The 20,145-nt window shown below is 34.2% G+C and overlaps 1 protein-coding gene across 8 annotated transcripts in view; it reads left to right on the forward strand.

Moving 5' to 3' along the window:
- The window catches only part of DMXL1 (Dmx like 1), a 144,176-nt gene that overhangs the window by 15,996 nt on the left and 108,035 nt on the right, over positions 1-20,145 (forward strand). For all 8 annotated transcript variants that reach the window (XR_007134574.1, XR_007134573.1, XM_047778479.1 and 5 more), the window contains exons 2-7: positions 2,211-2,336; positions 5,011-5,082; positions 8,753-8,831; positions 11,397-11,529; positions 15,808-15,874; positions 17,147-17,325. Coding sequence is in view for 6 of the 8 variants with exons in the window: in XM_047778479.1 (XP_047634435.1) it covers positions 2,211-2,336; positions 5,011-5,082; positions 8,753-8,831; positions 11,397-11,529; positions 15,808-15,874; positions 17,147-17,325 (656 nt within the window). In the remaining 2 variants the exon portion in view is untranslated. The remainder of the gene's footprint in view (positions 1-2,210; positions 2,337-5,010; positions 5,083-8,752; positions 8,832-11,396; positions 11,530-15,807; positions 15,875-17,146; positions 17,326-20,145) is intronic.

Consider the following 20,145-nt stretch of genomic DNA (forward strand, 5'->3'; position numbering starts at 1 on the left):
GATTAACTCTGTAAATGTTTAATACTTGTGTTAAACAATAATTTTGTGAGATATTTTGAGGATTAATGTAGACAATTCAGGAAAATTTAGAGTTGTGATGGACAAAAGTAGGTATGACACAGTATATGAAAGTAGGTAGATAATTGGAGATATAACAAAAGGAAAGCAAAGTTAAGGACACATTTTTATTTTATTTTATTTATTTATTTACTTACTTATTTTTAAATTTTATGGCTGCACCTGTGGCATTTGGAAGTTCCTGGGCCAGGGATTGAATCCCAGCCACAGCTGCGACCTACCCTGCAGCAACACCGGGTCCCAGGCCAGGGAGCAAACCTGAGCTGCTGCACTTAGATTCCTGAACCACTCTGCCACAGCAGGAACTCCTGCTGTGTGTGTGTTTATGTGTGTGTGTGTATATATGTATATATATAGTGTTTTTTTTCTAGTTAATGGAAACTGGAAAAAATATGTTTCATGAGGAGAAAATCTTAATTGTACACATTCCAAGTTTAACAGTCTCTTAGTAAACAGTGATAATCAGTATCCTATCAAAATTTAATATTCAGGGAGTTCCCTTGTGGTGCAGCAAGTTAAGTATCTGGCACCGTCACTGCACCAGCTTGGGGTGCTCCTGCAGCGTGGATTCAATCCATCCTTGGCCCAGAAATTTTTACATGTTGTGGGCATGGCCAAAAAATTAATATTCAGGAGAAAATCAGTTTCTAAAATATTAAGGTACTATAGAGTACTGTTAATGAAAATTTTTTCTTAAAATAAATTAGTTTTTGGAATTCTTGCTGATAGTCTTGTGACAAGCCTTATGGTTTTACTGTAGATATTTACATAGATGAGTAGACCATCATGAGATTTTTTTGTTTGTTTGTTTACTGAGCCAGTTTTTTCCACTTTGTAACACTAGTTAAACCAGACTTGATTTCCCCTAATTCCTTTTAGGAAAATTCCAGGCAAGCTATGACTAACTAGGGAAGTCCCTGTGTTGCTATGGAAGTAGCACGAGGTCAAAAATCAAAAGATCAGAGTTCTTTTGCCCACTAGGCCACTAAGAGGTTGTCTGCCAATTTAGGGCCCATTTTCTTGTTGATAACTGTGAGCAGATTTATTTGTATGTTCTCTTAAGTACCTTGTCTGATACTTTTTTGTAGCTTGTACCGAACTATTTTGGCTTTGGTAGGAATTATAGTCGTAAAGTTTATATTATGATTTTTTTACATTAAGGTTTATGTACATGTGCAAAAATAAGAAAGTAAAGAATTAATAAAATTTTAAGAACTTCTCAAGATGGAAAACAGTTTGTGATAGATATTGTATTGTTATTGTTATGCTGCATGCCGGCCTATATATGTAAATTCTAGGATAACAGCCAGAAACTCTTAAATGGAAGAAACGTCTGTGATCTAAGAGCAGGGAACAAGATAAACTTGAACTCTACCTTTTTGTCTTAGAACTTAACTATACTATGGAGAAGAAAAAACAGTAGTGTGATAGAAAGTAATTAGGGTTGGGGGGAAGAATAGTAATGAATATGAACATATTCAGAAACTGAGATGTGCTTGCTGAAAAAAAGCTAGCTAGATGAAGACCAGGCAGATAGAAGGAAGATAAACCACTTCTTGGAGGAAAAGACTGATATGCCCAAGGAACAGAAAGAAGGGCAGTATAGGGGCAGGAGCCTGTTGAGAGAAGCAAAGATTAGCGTGAGGTTTGGGGAGTTCGGACAATCATTTAGGGCATCGACATTTGTAAGGAGTTGAGATTTTTATTTCAGGTAGAAAGAGGAAACTATTGAAGAGTCTTAAAAAGGGAAAATTACTTTGTGTAATAAACATTTTAAAAAGATCACTCTTAGTGTGGGAAGGAATTAGAGGGAAGCAAGAATGGAGCAGTCAGAGTATAAATAATAGAGCAAGAGAGAGATTATATATAGTAGCTAAGTAGGGACAGTAGCATTCAGTGAAGGTGTAAGAAGTGAAAGGGATCCACATATATTTTGTAGATGGAACTGACCAAATTTGCTAATGGGACTATGTATGGGTAGGGTAAAGGAAATATTTTCAAATAATAAATTTTTTAAAAAGAATAAAGTTAGTCTGTTAAAAAATGATATTTAATGCCAGTGTCCTACATGATGAATATTTTCTTGAGAATTTTATCATTTTAATTTTATTTTGTTCTTGTTTTGTTTTTAGGCTTATGCATCTGGATGTGACATTGTTATACTGGGAAGTGATTTTGAAAGATTGCAAATAATCCCAGGAGCTAAACATGGAAATATTCAAGTAGGATGTGTAGATTGTTCAGTGCAACAAGGCAAGGTTTGTAATCTTATGGTAATATGAGATTTGTTTTGAATGTGGTTTTTGTCAAGAGAGTCTCTGAAATATCCATTTCCTGTTGAATTAGAGACTTTCTTTTTGTTTCTAAGACAATGTAGCTACATATTTCTTTGGCTTTCTAAGATGCACTGGAAAGAACAAAATTCCTGACTCAGCTGTATCTTAGAAATGGTCAGGAATTCTGTTCTTATATAATTTTGAAACATAGCATAATTTTCTCTATGAATTGGCAAAGAAATAAAATATTTATTACCTCTAGAATAGGTGTAAAGCTTACTTTTTAAAAAATTGATTGGATTGAGGGAAAGGAATGACAATAAACTTTAGTATATTTACAGATAAACTCCTGGTAAGAATTTGTTAGACTCATTCTTTGTAAACAGTTATCTCCTTATATCTTTGGGATAAACTTTGTATGAAAATTAAGATAAATTCTTCTAAAGTCTATAATTTGTGTTAATTTATTCCAGGTCTATGAGAAAAATAAAAAAATGTTATCTGAATTTCTGTTTACATATGAGAAGTAGAAAGTTACCTTGAAAGTCAAACAGCAACAACAACCAAAGAAACAGGGCATATGCTTTTATATCAGGTTAAAAGAGAGAGAGGCATAGTTATAAGACAGTCATGACTAATAGGCAATATCATATATATATATATATATCTTTATATATCGCTATATAGACATAGATGAGCAGGCTTAGATATAGTTGTAGCTAGACTGGGCTGAAATTTGCAAATTTAATTTTTTTTACCGGATGCTTAAGTATATTGTTTGACTCTGTGATTCCACTAGAACATTTTGTTTAACAAATCAAAATAGACCCAATTTTTTCTTTTTTTAATCTGATTGTTCCTAATGAACTTACTGTTCTGAAAAGTAACTTCTTGGGACCCAGTGTAAAGATACTTATAGTAAAGGGAGTTTCAGCTCTTGTAGTTTTTGCTTGATTTTTTTTTGGACTTCTTTTTGTTATTCCTATGTCCCTTCATTTCAGCAGTTACAAGTGTCTCTCATCTGTCTTTCTTTTGTTCAGTCTTTTATTCTCACCGTACTACAGAAATGATTTTTATGATGAAATGCTAAAAATCATTTAGAATTTTTTTCCCCTTCTCTTCATGCTTGTTTTGATCTCTTAGCTTTGTAGTTCTGCAGTCATCATTGTGTAAAAACTCACTTATACCATCTAGATGCAAATAGAGCTGGTTAATGTTAGAAATTAATAATTTCAAATATGAATTATATTTTTGTGATAAGACAGATTTTATGACAGTCCTGGCTAGAATGAAGAGGTCATTTTGTTTTATAATCACTCTAATAAACGGTAAATTTCCTTTGTTTCAAAAATATTGATATAATCAGATGATTCCTTAAGGTATCAAGAAGAAAATTTGTATGTTCTGGCACTTGGGACTTCTGTTTACTTTTAAGAAGGAAATGTTTCTTGATACCATAGGCATCAATATTTTATTATTACTTTTTTTTTTTGTAGTACTACCGGGTTACTTTTTCTAAAAAAATTCACCTGCATTTATCTTGTTATTCATTTGCTTAAAAACATTCTTGGTTTCCCATTATTGTAGAAAAGTTCAAATTGTTCATCTTGGTGTGAGTCCCTGAATAACATGACTTAAACCTGCCTTTTTGGCCTCATGTCTGTTAATTTTCTCCTCTGACTGGGCTGGTGGTCAGTCACCTCCAAACATTAGTTACTTCTTTTAATATTTATGCTTGTATTCATACTCTGCCCTATTATTGAATACTCACCGCACTCTGAAATCCTACTCACACTTAATTGGCCTAAACTAAACACTCTCAGACTAACTCAATACAGATGATTTCTGTATCCTAAGAACTCCTCAGAACACTTAAAAATAGTCCTTGAAAGTTATTTTTCCCATGTGAATGTTACATCCTCATTTCTTACTCCCTCTTCACTAGATTATATGTTCTTATTTTTATCCCTGATTCATTCAGTCTATATATCTATGTGATTTCTGATGTATTCATTTTAATACTTTGATATTATTTTAATAGTTTTCATTTATGACTTAAGCTATAGTAGTAGCCATGTTATAAAACAGAGCCAGGAAGGGTTATGCTCTATTGATTTAAAGAATAAATTTTCAGGGTACTCAAATAAAATAAATTGAAAATATTCAGCACTTTTTAGAGAGTTCACAAAGGAATAGACAGGTTTTATTTCTAAAAACTTAAATATACACTGCCAAAATTGTGAACTTTAAGGACAGATAACCTAAAAACTGATTTTTAAGTCATGTTGGATTCCATACTTGACAAGAATTACATCACTACATTTTTCTTCTGAGGAAGGTAATTAACATTTACTATGTGTCTTATGTAGATAATTCTATGCCAGATATTTTTCAAATGTTATTTCAGTCCTCAAAATAATTCTGTTAGGAAGATAGTATTATAAATATGTAAACTAAAGTTCAGAGAGACTAACTTGCTAGTTACACAGTAAGTGAGAGTACTGGTATTCTGACCCAGATATGGTAGTCCCCAAAACTGACCTTCTCAAGTACTGGTGAAGGAAATTTTGTATTGGGTATATTTTAAGTTATACTGTTCATTTCTTTTGATTTATAAGTTAACATGTCATAAGTTTTCTTTATTTCCTTTTAAAAGATTGCAGCATCCTATGGAAATGTTATCTCTGTTTTTGAACCTGTTAACCTACCGAAGCAAAAGAAAAATTCGGTTAGTAATTTATCTTTTTCTTTTAGAAATAGAAATGTCTTGTGTATTAAAAGACTATTTTAAGAGTATAAAATTAAAATGATCATCACATAAAAGCAGTATAAATTATACACTCATTAAAGACATGTTAAATACCACTTCCTTATTAAAACTGTGTTCAATACTTTCATTGAAATAGAATTAAACTAAATTATGCTTAATGAATTGGGAGAACCCGTCATGGCTCAGTGGTTAATGAACCTGACTAGTATCCACAAGGATGTGGGTTTGATCCCTGGCCTTGCTAAGTGGGGTAAAGATCCAGCATTACCGTGAGCTGTGGTATAGGTCACAGACGCTGTTCAGATCTGGCATTGCTGTGGCGTAGGCCAGAGGCTACAGCTCCAATTCGACCCCTAGCCTGGGAATCTCCATATGCCACGGGTGCAGCCCTAAAAAGACAAAAAAAAAAAAAAAATTAGCTTAATGAATTGTCTTGAAATGCTTTCTTCCATCTTTTTTTTTCCTTTTATAATAAGTATTTGAAGAGTCAGCAATTTGAAGTTTGTCAGTTACTTTATTGATAGTGGTAAACATTGTCCAGTCGTATTTGGCACTTGTTCTCTGTTGCTGTGATCTACTTTTGTGTAGTTTTTCTGCCTTATATGTTTTGTCTTAAAGTGACATGTTTTAATTGTAAAGTTTTAACATACTTCCTGGACTTACTATCTTGCACGTATATAATTGTAATATAATTGTTGGTGGCTCAATGAGTGTTTTTCTTTATAAAGAAATTATATTCAGAAATAGTTCTGAAAGTTGGTTTAAACATTAGTTTATAAATATTGAGGTCACATAGTAGATTTCTTGGGTGTTTAAATGCTTTTAAATATAAAAGACAGACCAGGTTATTGGTCTAAAGATTAAACTAGTGATTTAAACCATGTGAGAGAGGATCAGCATAGTGTGATCTAAAGAGCATTGTAGTAGGAATCATAGGAATGTTTTCTTTCTCTTCTGCTCTGTAGCTATTTGTTAAGCAAGTGAGTCTTAAGAGGCTCTGCCCAGTTCTGAAGTTGGTTAATATCTATTCATTCTTGATGTCAAAGACTGTGGAAATGTGTTAAATTGAAAGAATTAACATTTTAATAATAGATTTACTTTCTACATCTTTTAAGAGTTTTCATTTCATTTTCACTTAGCTCATTAGTATCATATAAATTCCTTCTGACTTAGTTTGGCAGCTGTTATTATTACTTTTTTATAAATAAGTCAGAAGAGAACCAAAGGAAATAAGTGACTTGAGCAATGAAACAGCTACTGAGCCAAAGAACTAATAGTAGAACCAGAGAACTATTGATTCTTAAGTGTGAGCATTTTTTTTCCTCTACTTGTGTTAATGAAAAATATTTTCTCTGGGTTAAATAATACATTTTAAAATTTCATTGAAGGAGAGTCCACAATTCTCCTCTCATTTCTATTTGTGTTTATATATTACCTAACAAATCAAATATTAGAGCTCTCATATGCTTACGTCAGTTTTTAAAACAAATTTTAAAGGGGGTTGTTCCACCCAAAATACTACATTTCAAATAATTCTCAATACATGTTTTTTGTTTTTGTTTTTGTCTTTTTGCCTTTTCTAGGGCCACTCCCACAGCACATGGAGGTTCCCAGGCTTGGGGTCTGATCGGAGCTGTGGCTGCTGGCTTACGCCAGAGCCACAGTAACGCGGGATCCAATCCGCGTCTGCAACCTTCAGCTCAAGGCAGTGCTGGATCCTTAACCCACTAAGCAAGGCCAGGGACTGAACCCACAACTTCATGGTTCCTAGTCGGATTCGTTAAGCACTGAGCCACGATGGGAGCTCCACAATACATATTTTTTGAATGAAATAACTAACTTTAAAAATCAGTTTGTTAAAATACCTTTACTAATAGGGGTAGAATTGAGAATTTCACGTTTTGCCCATTTTCTTTTCTACTAATTATAATTTTTTAATATAACAGTGTGAAAAATTCAGTAAGAAGATGCTAGTTTATTGGTAGTCAGCACTGACTTTGCAGAGAGGGTGAAGAAAAAAAGCCTGATAAGTAAACTGGATCAAATGGAAAAAATCACGGACTTGGAAGATGAACAGAATGTTTAATTCTAGGCTATAGTCTCAGAGAATCTTCAGCTCCTCATTAAAAAAATATTTTATTTGTACATTCTGGAATCCCCTTTTAAGATGGTGATTCTTTACAAAAAGTACCCTTTAGACTCACTAGTCTATATATGTGTCTGGATTATGCCGTGGCGAATTCTAAACATATAGGTATAGGGCTGTGCCTATGTCCTTATATATCTAATTCTAGAGGACGTTCTGATGTGTGCTGTGACTGAGAGCCATTCCTGAAAGATAGTGTTTCATAAAAGCATATTCTGTAGGCCACTTATATCAAAATCACCTGGAGATTTTGATTTAAAGTACAGATTTCTGTGCTCCTTCCTGGACCTTTGGAACCTGAGCCTTTGAGGATGGGTCTTGAGAATTGAATTTTTAGTATAAACATCTCAGGCTATTTTCATAGTGAAGTAGGAGAACCACTAAGAGTGTTTATGTATTTCATCTATTAGGGGTTAGCGAAATCTACTTAGTAGGCCACAATCTGTATTTAACAGAAAATGAAAGAGAATAGAAAATGTTAGAGTGCATCATATATAGTAAAGGTAAACTTAGGTTGTATTTATGTGTGGGTGTGGGTGTGGGTGTGTTCCCGGTCATAATGCAATATGTATTTCTTACTGGTTTTCAGGTTAAAGAGTTTGAAAAATACTGCTTTAAGGAATGAAAAGCCCTTAAATTACTGTAATATAATGGAAGTGTTAATATTTTTTTCTTTCTTTTTTTTTTTTTTTTTTTTTTTGCTTTTTAGGGCTGCACTCAGGGCATATGGAGGTTTCTACGCTAGGGGTCCAGTTGGAGCTATGGCTGCCAGCCACAGCCGCAGCCATAGCAACGCAGGATCCGAGCCATGTCTGTGGCCTACACCACAGCTTACTGCCACACTGGATCCTTAACCCACTGAGCGAGGCCAGGGATCAAACCCATAACCTTGTGGATACTAGTCGGATTTGTTTCCGCTGTGCCACAACAGGAACTCCCTGGAAGTTTTAATATCTCTTATTCTGAATTTTTATATATACCATGTGATGTCAGGTGAAGATGAAACATTGAAAGAGAAGGAATCCTCAAATAGTAGAGACACAGGCACATTTAAAATTAAACCTTTGTAACTATAATAATAAAGTAGTAATTATAATTATAATGTTAAAAGATTAATGCATTAATACATATGAGATTAATACATATGTTGTAGGTGGCTAATATTTATTGATTGTTTAAATATTCTAAAGACAGACTTTTGGACTTCTAGGAGTGGATATTTTCTCATTAATCTCCTCCATAACATATTCCTTATTTTACTTGACTGGACTGAACATCTTATTCTCTTTAAATATGACTACATGGTCAATTATACCAAAAAAATGAATGCATATATTATTAAAAATAATAATAGCATTGTAAATCAACTGTACTTTAACCAAAAATATTTTTAAAAAATTTTTCAAAACAGTGTCAGTGTATACATTGAACAATGAAAAGATGCCCATAATAATTTACTAAATGACTTTTTTTTCGTTTTAGGAATTATATAGTCAATGGCAGAAAAGTGGCCAATTTTTTCTGGACTCCATAGCTCACAATATAACTTGGGATCCTGCAGGTAAGGAGCAAGAGGATTAACTGAATTGAAATAACACTTGTCTAGGCTATTGCTTTTTTTTTTTTTTTACTTTCATATATTTCAGTTCTACTTTGTGTGCTTTTTGTGAGATTGTGGTGAACACAAAAGTAAGTAAAACAGATCATGCTCTTTAGAGCTTATACTGAACTTAGGAAAATATGCCCTATAATAGTGTCCAGCTATCGTAGGGATACCTGTTATTTTGGGAAGGAGACACTAATTCTCTCTAGAGAATCAAAGTTCAACTGAAGGGGAGCCTTTTGACATGAGTGTAGATAGATTTTAACAGTGAGGGTGGAAATAGGTTGGGAGGGTGCGGATGGTGGGAAAGTGAAGTGAATTCTAAGGAAATAATGTTTATAATATGTATCATTTATTTATGTATTTAAAAAAGTTCAAAAGCCATATTTACTAATTTATCACAATGTGCAAAGAAAGAAAAAGCAGAAGATATATTCTAATGATTAGTAGTACTTCATTGAGGCTGGAGTGAGTCTGGCGATGAGATAAGATTGCAGTGTATGGAAAGCCTTACAGTCATGCCAAGGAATTTTAGCGTAATTTTTTTTTATTGTATAAAGTGTATAGGTTTTTGAGAGTGGCTAGTGACAAGATGATTTTATGGTTTTGCCAGATTTTTCTGGTAGCAGTAACTTAGAATGATCAGAGACAGAAACAGGAAAATCAGTATTGTGTTATTTATAATTACCTTTGGAGAATATGTAGTCATGGTAGTGAGAATAAGAAATGAGAACTTGTTTCAGTGCTTTTATCATAGTAGGTGCTCAATTAATATCACGTGACTAAAGAAGGGAATACATAGCTATGAAATGTTTTTAGGTAGTAGAATTGACATTACTTGGCAACTGGATTTCAGATTACTTTGAGAGTATCTGTGATCAAAAGAGGAGTGATATGTAGGAGTTCAAGATAGTCAAACGTGTAAGTTTTATTTGGATGTATGGAATTTGAGATATTGCATATCATATAGAAATATGCAGTAGGTAGAAATTTGAATCTGAATTTTTTTAATTTATTTTTCAGTTTTTTGGGGTTTTTTTTAGGACCACACCCACAGCACATGGAAGTTCCCAGGCTAGCAGTTGAATTGGAGTTGTAGCCACTGGCCTATGCCACAGCCACACCACATCCAAGCCATGTCTGTGACCTATACCACAGCCCACGGCCACACTGGATCCTTAACCCACTGAGCAAGGCCAGAGATTGACTCTGTGTCCTCATGGATACGAGTCAGATTTGTTTCTGCTGAGCCATGACGGGAACTCCTGAATCTGAATTTTTAAAAGAAATTATCTTTGGAACATAGAACTAGAAGTCATCAGTGAAGATAGATAAGACAGCTTAAGTTTTAACATAGTAGATGAAATGGCTGAGAAAAAGTGTCAATTTAGAACACAAAGTTCAGACTATTGGAAATTGTCTTAGAAGGTAAACTAAGATTATTTTAGATTTAAAAAAAAGTTTTAAAATTTTTTCTCATGAGATTGGTGCTTACTAGCTGTTATCCTGTGTGTATATTTTATGCATACAGTGAAAAGAGTGAAAATTTTACCTTGGTTTAAATTTGGCATTAATACAGCTTTTTGTATATAACTACCATGGATAGAGGGATTCATGTCCCAGTTTATGCCTGTTGTTCTCATATGATTATTAAGTGTCACCTTTTATTTTCACAATTGTTCCTGTTTGGATGATAAATTATATGGTTAGTGTACTATAGTACTACCATTTATTGTAATTATTTATTTTTTATTAGACAAGGGCTGAGTTTCAATTTTGTTTGGTATTTTATTTATTTTTAGGAGCCCATCATATAATTAGCTCCCAATAAATGTTCACATATTTGACTACAGATTTTGTGATAATGAGTAGATTACTTAACAGTTCAAGAATGGTTAACTCTGTTTATATTATTTCTCTACTGGCATGTAAATTCATCATGAAAAAGCACAGTGTTTTCATTTTTCATTGTATTGTCAGTGCCTAGCACAGTTTCTGTTCCAAAGAAAACGCTCATTAAATGTTTGTTAAGGAATTCCCGTGGCTCAGTGGTTAACAAACCCAACTAGCATCCATGAGGATGCAGGTTCAATCTCTGGCCTTGCTCAGTGGGTTAAGGATCCAGTGTTGCCGTGAGCTGTGGTGTAGGTTGCATACGCAGCTCAATCTAGCGTTGCTATAGCTCTGGTGTAGGCTTGGCAGCTACAGCTCTGATTAGACCCCTAGCCTGGGAACCTTCATGTGCCGTGGGTGTGGCCCTAGAAAAGGCAAAAAGACAAAAAAATAAATGTTTGTTGAATGAGAGATTATAAAATCTCTTCTTTTTTTTTTTTTTCTAAACTGCTTCAGCAAGGTTAAAATATAGCCTTACTCTCCCATGTCTCAAATCTCTTTTTATTATTTGACTTTAAAAAAAAAAATTGTATTATCTTTATAGTATTATTTGAAACTCTTGAGCATGTAGCTTAACTCACTAATTAAATACCTAAATAATAATTGGTGAATGATGCATGTATTTTTTAGGCAATCGACTTTTAACTGGTTCTAGCTGTTTGCAACTCTGGTCCAATGCAAACTTGGAGAAGACAGCTGAAGAAGAAAATCCAGATAAAACAGATCTCAATTTTGGGGATTGGAGATGCATTTGGCATTGCAAGTAAGCAACTAATTAGGGGATTAAACCAATAAACCTATTCTTTGTGGTCTTATTATATTATAAATGTGTTTTAGTTTACATAAAACCAAACTAACATAAAAAGTATTGATTTACTTTCATTGTGACATGCCTTTTCTTATATACAGAGAATTCACCATTTCCCATGCTCTATTTGCTGTTTATTTTTAGGGCCATACTCGCAGCATATGGAAGTTCCCAGGTTAGGGGTCAAATTGGAGCTACAGCTGCCGGCGTATGCTGCAGTCACAGCAATGTGGGATCTGAGCCATGTCGGCAACCTACACCACGGCTCAAGGCAACACCAGATCCTTAACCCACTGAGTGGGGTCAGGAATCGAACCCATTTTCTCACAGATACTAGTCGGGTTCATTACTACCGAACCACAATGGGAACTCCTGATGATTCTTTTTATAATTTTTGAATAAATCGGCTGGGAAGAAACATAGGAAATATAGAAGGCCTATATGAAGAAAATTAAATATTGAATTGGGATGTGATATATGAAATACTGGTTTTTAAAAGTTTGCACAAGGAAAACAAATGTCAAAATCTTACTAAATTTTAACTGTTTACACATTTAAATGAGACAATTTTGAATATATTAGGTTAAGTAAAATATGTTACAATGAATTTCATGTGTTTCTTTTTACTTTTTAAAATGTCACTACTGGAAAATCAAAAATTACATATTGGGCTAACATTTGTCATTTGTGTTCTATCATTTTTGGATGAGAATTGTTGCTTTAGAGTTAGAAAAACTAAGTATGACATCAGAAATATAAACTAAAAGGAAAGAAAAGGAAAAATAATAGTTTCATGTATCAATAAAAAGTTTCTGGGAGTTCCTGCTGTGGTGTATCAGGATCGGCAGCATTTCTACAGCACTAGGACACTGGTTATATCCTCAGCCCAGCACAGTGGTTTAAAGGATCTGGTATTGCCACAGCTGTGGAGTAGGTTGCAGCTGCAGCTCAGATCTGATCCCTGGCCTGGGAACTCCATGTGCCGCGAGGCAGCCAAAAAAGGGAAATAAATGAATTTTAAAAAAAGTTTCTGTGAAGCAGAAACCCCATAAGGAAAAGAACCAAAACTTGATGGGAAATACGTACAAGTTTGGGTTAATGCCTTGTTTAAAAGGAGGTCTCAAAAAATAATTGGAAAATAACAGACATCTCAAAAGTCAACAAAAATGGAGAGGGAAAAGGAAATTTTTAAACAGTAGTACGTATGAATAATGAACATATTATGACTTGATTGACCACACTCAAAATCAAGTAATGTGAAATACCCAGAAAGAAGAGAATAAATATTATCTATTGTAATGAGTGAGTGGAGAAAAGCTACTCTTAACTGTTAGTAAAGGCACACAGTTGGTATCATCTTTTTATTTTATTTTTTATTTTTTTGTCTTTTTAGTGCTACACTCAAGACACATGGAGGTGCCCAGGCTAGGGGTAGAATCAGAGCTGTAGCTGCCAGCCTGCAGTACAGCCACAGCAACACCAAATCCGAGCTGCATCTGTGACTTACACCACAGCTTACGGCAACGCCAGATCATTAACCCACCGAGCGAGGCCAGGGAAGCCAGGGATCGAACCTGCGTCCTCATGGATACTAGTCAGATTCATTTCCACTGAGCCACGATGGGAATTCCGATATCATCTTTCTAAAGATCAATTTGGAAGTATGAGTCAACAGGCTTAATTTTTTTTATACCCTTGAGATATCAATTCCAGTTTTCTTGCATTCATTCAACGAGTATTTGTTTCAGTGCTTTTCATGTGCCAGGCAGTGTAAAAGTGCTTGGAATATAGCTGTGAACAAATAGGGCAACATAGACAATACACCAGTAAATCTTATGACAGGATGTTAGGAATGGCGTTCTTCCTGAGTCCTTTTTATACAATGCACTAATAGGGTATAAATCAGATACCAGAGTCAGAGTAAGGCAGATAGCCTGTATATAGAATTTATAAAGAAGATTTCAAAGGAGCTGGTTTTGTGTCATTTGTACGCCTCAGCTAGATCTTGGATATTAAGAAGGGTTAACATGTGGAAAGGAAATAGGATTTTGCAAAGATAATTCTTTAGAAAAAGTTACAGCTTTGCTTTTGAGTCTTTCAGGTAAGGATGGGGAGAGAAGAGCAACAAAGTGTTATATTGCCTTCACTGAAAATCTAGTAAAGGGCTTCCTTGGGTTGAACTGGGAATTTTAAATGTATTTCATAAATTTGGGAGAGAGAAATAATCTTAAGTCATGGTCAGAATTACACACTTGTGACTTGGACTAGATATGTTAATTATTTGAGATGGTTTGCTCTTTGAGCAGTAAAGGTTTGGGACTAGAAACTATGCAAGTTTCATTTTAGGGTCAACTGAAGATTACACTAACTAGAATACATTTAAAAGTTGAGTGAGCACAGTTTGTTTGTGGTGCTTTTTTTTTAAGTTTTATTGAAGTATAGTTGATTTACAAAACTGTGATAATTTCTGCTGTGCTACAAATTGACCCAGTCATACATAAACACATATCCATTCTCTCTCAGATTCTTTTCATTTGTGGTGCATTTAAAACACTGCATGTATGTGTTAGATGAAGACCAGAAAGTAAGATAGAGAAGTAAGTAGGATAAGGGAAGAAGAGTGGGGGTAACTCTTGAATACATAGACCTGTAGAAAGTGAGTGAGTAAGCAATATGTGCACATCTCTGTGAGAAGAATGTTGTAGGAAGAGGGAACTAGTTTAAGACTCTGAGGTAAAAGTGTGCTTAGCTTGTAGCTTGAGTAAAGTGAACAGAGTGAGGAGTGGTAGGGGCAGTGATCAGAATGAGGAGTCAGCTTCTAGGTTATTGTGAGACTTTTGCCTTTTATTCTGAGTTGGGAAGCTCTTGGGGGTTTTGAGCAGAAGGGGTGTGAAATCCAATTCCCTCTTTAAAGGACTTCTGTAGCTACTCTTTTAAGACTGTAGGGGCAACAAGGTCACAATCACAGAGATCAAGCACTTTTAATTATTTACTTTAAAGATATTAGCATTAACCAGATACATAAAAATGTACGTGCAAAAATGTTCGTTGTACCGTTTTTGCTCATGACATATTTTAAAATAAATATTGCAAAAAAAAACTTGTAACTATGACCTTGGTTTCCATTTTGTTCCTGACATAAGAGAGGATTTGGAAGTCTGTGTATTAATATGTTAACAGTGGTTTTGCCTAAGAATAGGTGTTGTGGTATTGGTGAAGCTATAGAAGATTTTATTTTTTTCACCCATTTTTGTCAGTATTCTCTATTATGTATTTATTACATTTAAAATAGGAAGAAGAGTTATTTTTATTTGGAATAAACTGTGACAGAATTCCTCTTTGACTTTCTTTACAAATAGTTTATAATGAATCTAAGCATGAACTTGAGTAAAAAAAAAAGGAAACGATGATAGTGAGAAGTTTCTGGATCAATATATATAGGTAGCCAGAGGGAAGGCAATGAAGAGAAATGAGCCAAAGCTCCTTGGAAAAGAAAAGACAAATATGCACCAAGTATGTTGGTGACTTAGAAGGCCAAATCCACAATGGTTGCAAGTCTCCCATTAACCTGATAATCTTTAATTGTGCAAATTCTACCTTAAGGTAGAATTCATTTTAAAATACTAATTTATCATCAATGAAAATGGGATATAAGTATTCAAGCCTCTGGAAATTAGATTTCCAGATTAAAATACGAAAGCTTTCTCTCTTTCTCACATTTTAAGTGAATGACCCCTGTGGCTTTCTTGTCTTAAGCTTTTAAGTCTGAGTCGTTTCTGGAGTTCCCGTTGTGCCTCAGTGTGTTAAGAACCTAACTAGTATCCAAGAAAATGTGGGTTTGATCCCTGCCTTCGCTCAGTGGGTAAGGGATTGGGCATTGCCATGAACTGTGGTGTAAGTCTCAGATGTAGCTCGGATCCTGTGTTGCTGTGGCTGATTCAACCCCTAGCCTGGAAACTTCCATATGCCCTAAAAAGAAAAAAAAAAAAAAGAAAGAAAGACTGAGTCATTCCTTACATGATTCTTAGGTGTATTTTTGCATTAAAAAAGTACTTTTTTTATTTAAAGTTTTCTACTTTTTATTTTATATTTTGAGATATACTTAAAAGTGAGTATGAAACTTGTGTTATTACAAAATTTTCTATTTGAAGCAAATTACCAAATATAATTTGAAGTAATGTTGTATTCACTCATTTAATTTTTCTTGAAAATTATTCTTTGTTTAATTTATAGAACTGCTTCCCAAGTTTATTTAATGAAATTTTCACCTGATGGAGAATTTTTTGCCACTGCTGGGAAGGTAATTTATGAAAATATTATTGTCAAATTGTGTCTCTGGTTATTTTGAAACTTAAGAAAAAAATTAACTAGCTTTATTCTTTAAGTTGAAAATATTTTCTGTTAAAAATGTTAAGTAGCAAAAATTGGCTAAATATTATTTTGTTAAAAGGCAGTATGATATAATTGAAACAGCATAAACTAAAGGTAGATCTGGGTATATAAATTTGCCATTTACCAACTTTTTGATCTTGGACAAGTAGTTAATCTCTTTGAGCCTTGCTTTTCTCATGTATAAAGTGAGGATGGTAATATCCAATATCATGTGATTAGTTTAGACAGTGTATGTAAAGTGTCAGGCACAGTGTCTTAGATGTAGTATTACTGTCAATAATAAACTATAGCTAGTTTTTATATTTCTTAGCTGATATATTAGGTTATATATAAAGTAAAAGAATTTACGGACTTTCTAGAAAGACATGTGATAACTGTTTTCTTTGTTATTACATGTTGATTTCAGAATAATGTATTCCCTTGAAATTCTTTTTTCATCATTGCTTCACATGGTAGTTTATATACAATTTATAGTCTAAAATTATTGTTCCCATAGGTCAAAACATGCATACTAAGAATATGAGATATGCCTTAAATCCTCAGTGAGGTTTTTTTAGTGAAAAGTATAGGTCTTTAATCTGATTAACTTTACAGTCAGCATTGGAAATGCAGTTAATGGCCTAAGAGCAGAATCTGGTACATTCTAGTCTCCCTTGTTCTTGTTTTCCTTCTCAGATTAGGAGATGCAATTTTGATTGTACTTAGAATATTTTATATAGTAGTAGTTGCTAACTGGTTATTATCATCTTCAACATTTTCTTTGAACTTTCACATGATAATTCATAAAAACTGTTTTTTGTTTTGAAAAATTAGCCATCTAAGTCTCCTAGTATTAATGCTTTCTTATTTGGTATTTGAATAAGTGGAAAAATGAACCCTTAACTTTATCTTTAGTTCTTTCCTGAATGACTTTATTTTCTGTACCAAATGGTAACTGACCTTTTCCTTGAACCAACCTTGCAAAACACCCACATTTACATACCTTAATATTTGGAGCACAATTAAGTAATATTAATAGAAAAGTATTAGAATCAGATTTTCTTAATTCCTTCATGGTTAAGCCCTCCTCACATGCCTCGTTTCCTTTAATTAGGGATAAAAATCTTACTTTTGCTTTTTGACTTAGTTTTAATTTAATTCTGTCCTTGATATTTTCTGTTTTTGGTTTTTTCCCCCTTAGGATGACTGTCTTTTAAAGGTATGGTATAATGTAGAAAACTGGCGGACAGCTGTTACCTCTCCAGATAAAAGTTCTGAAAAACAATCCCAAGGAGAAATTGACTTTTCTTTTGTATATCTGGCCCATCCTCGAGCTGTGAATGGATTTTCCTGGCGTAAAACAAGCAAATATATGCCTAGGTCAGTGGATTAGTCATTTTTCCCATGTGTTAAGAGAATGTCATCTTTGTGACTCGGATTACTTTTCTGACTTTGAGAATCCATTGCTATAGGTCTTTTGCCTATGAAGATTCAAGTAATACATAATATTATATAGTTCTTGGGATGCATGTGTCTGGCCATGGGTTAAATATGATTGATGCTTAAGAGGAGAGCTATGTGCAAGGATAATTTACCTCTAAATCAGATGTCTTTAAGAAATAGCATTGTGTATCTTTTTCTTCTCTGTGTTGTGTATCCAATTCTTTCATTTCTTTTTTTCTCTCTTTTTTTTTTTTTTGTCTTTTCTAGGGCTGAACCCACGGCATGTGGATGTTCCCAGGCTAGGGGTGGAATTGGAGCTGTAGGTGCCGGCCTCCACCAGAGCCACAGCAACACAGGATCCGAGCCACGTCTGTGACCTACACCACAGCTCACAGCATCACCAGATCCTTAACCTACTGAGCGAGGTCAGGGATTGAACCCACAACCTCATGATTCCTAGTCAGATTCATTAACCACTGAGCCTCAATGGGAACTCTCCAATTCTTTCATTCTTAATCATTCTCCACATTACCATTTGCATCAACTTTCTCACATTTCACTCATTTACCTTGTACCTTCTCTATATATTTCCTCTGACTTCCTTTTATTTTTTACTTAAAAAGAAAACACAGGTTCATTGAGAGAGTATACCATGAGGCCTCAAATATTTCTTTAATTGAGGAAAAGAGCATGTTTAATACATTCTATAATGTCCTGAACTTTGTATTAGTTTAACCTGTACATGCATGCACAAGCACACCTGTTAGCAGTTCTTTTCTTTCCTTTAGTCCTTGTAAGACTTTGCTATCCCATTGAGTTTTTGCCTACATTTAGTAATTTACAAAGATATTATATTACTTAAGTATCAGATTTTTTTTTTTATTCCACACGGCTGTTTTCAGTTTAGCCACACCGTGGAGCAGTACAATTTTTCCTTTATCTTTTTGTCATCTGAGATTTCTTAAACTGAACCATTGTAGTGTACTTGGATAATTTTTGACTAGTTTTGCTCTCTGAGCCAGAATAGTATACTTAGATCTTTTTATTAGATCTTTTTAAAAAGTTATTTTATATTAGACTTTTTATTTTAGAGCAGTTTAAGGTTCCCAGCGATTTTCCATATAACCCTTCATGCCCAACCTCCCCTATCATCAACATCCTCCACTAGAGCAGTACATTTGTTACAGTTGATGAGCCTATGTCAACACATTTTTATCATCTAAAACCCATAGTTTACATTATGATTCACTCTTGGTTTTGTGCATTATATAGGTTTGGACAAGTGTGTAATGACATTTACTCATCAGTAGTACACCTAGTTTTTTTGGTTTTTTTTTTTTTTTTTTTTTGAGCTATTTTCTGGTGCAGTAGTTAGCATTCTTCCTACTGCAGCCCTGCAACCTAACAAAACATAAAAGTAGGACACACTGGGAACAGTGTGGTACTTTTGTTAGGGGTGTGTTTCACAGTTTTGGGGCTAAGAGAGAGTGGTGCTGACAATGTATATTGTTGGCAAAAGCATCCTCATACTAGCTTCACTTTGAGAACTATTGCTCTGGTAACTTTGAGACTATTGCCCACATGTACAAAAATGTGTTTAGAATAGAGTGAGCTATGGCATATGTTAACTTTCCTTTTAAAGGTTGTAAATGACCCCAATTAAAAAAAAAAAACTGTCATCAGAAACTATAAAACTTTTAAAACTATCAGAAGATTGTATTATTTTGAAGGCTGATTTCGTCTTCCTTTTTTTTTTTTTTTTTAATATCATCTTTTTAGGGCTGCACTCGTGGCACATGGAAGTTCCCAGGCTAGGGGTCTAATCAGAGCTACAGCTGCCGACCTACACCACAGCCACAGAAACACGGGATCCGAGCTGCGTCTGCAATGTACACCATACCTCACAACAACACCAAATTCTTAACCACTAATTGAGGCCAGGGATCAAACCCACAACCTCATGGTTCCTAGTCAGATTTGTTTCCTCTGTGCCACGACGGGAACACCTGAAGGCTGATTTCTTCTGATACTCCATATATTTTAATATGCAGACAGACCACCAGAATACTAAAAAAAAAAGCCTTATAAAGTATTGTTTCTTTTGAGAGAGGGCAGTAACATCTGCTCCCAACCTAGTTCACTCAGTGTTTGTAGAAGTGATCATAAGCAGAAGCAGTAGCTTAAACTGGGGCATTACCAATACCTGGTGACAACAAAAAGACATAGCAGGTTTATTTTTCCCCATGCCTATGTTCATTCTTCTGTTATCAACTAAATTATGCAGCATTGGGAACTGTGATATAGAACTAGACTTTGCTGTTAGTCATGGCATCTTTTTAGAGATTTCTAGGACTTCACTTTCGGATCCATATTAAAGAATAATAATCTCCCTTAGTTCTTTTAGTTTTCATTTTTATTTTACCAGGTGCCTACAGATATGTAGTGGGAAAGTTGACCCTTTTTCATGAGAATGAAAGAGATCTTACCAAAGACTGTTGTTCTCTCTGATATTGCATCTTCAGTGAGTGAAATAGGTGCTTTGTTTTTCACATGAAATTAAGGTGCTCAGTCAAATGGTAATACTTTATTCAAGGGGTCTGCTGGCTTGAGAGAGGATTCAGGAAATGTTTGTAATGAGCATATACTTGTATATACATTAAAAATTGATGAATGTAGGGCAGGTTGGGAGGTTTGGTTATATCTCCAAAAAGCTCCAAAAAAAGGATTCTACATAACTGGTTTCAAAACCATCTTAGT

Source organism: Phacochoerus africanus, chromosome 4, assembly GCF_016906955.1.
Source record: "Phacochoerus africanus isolate WHEZ1 chromosome 4, ROS_Pafr_v1, whole genome shotgun sequence".
In the NCBI taxonomy this organism is placed as follows: domain Eukaryota; kingdom Metazoa; phylum Chordata; class Mammalia; order Artiodactyla; family Suidae; genus Phacochoerus; species Phacochoerus africanus.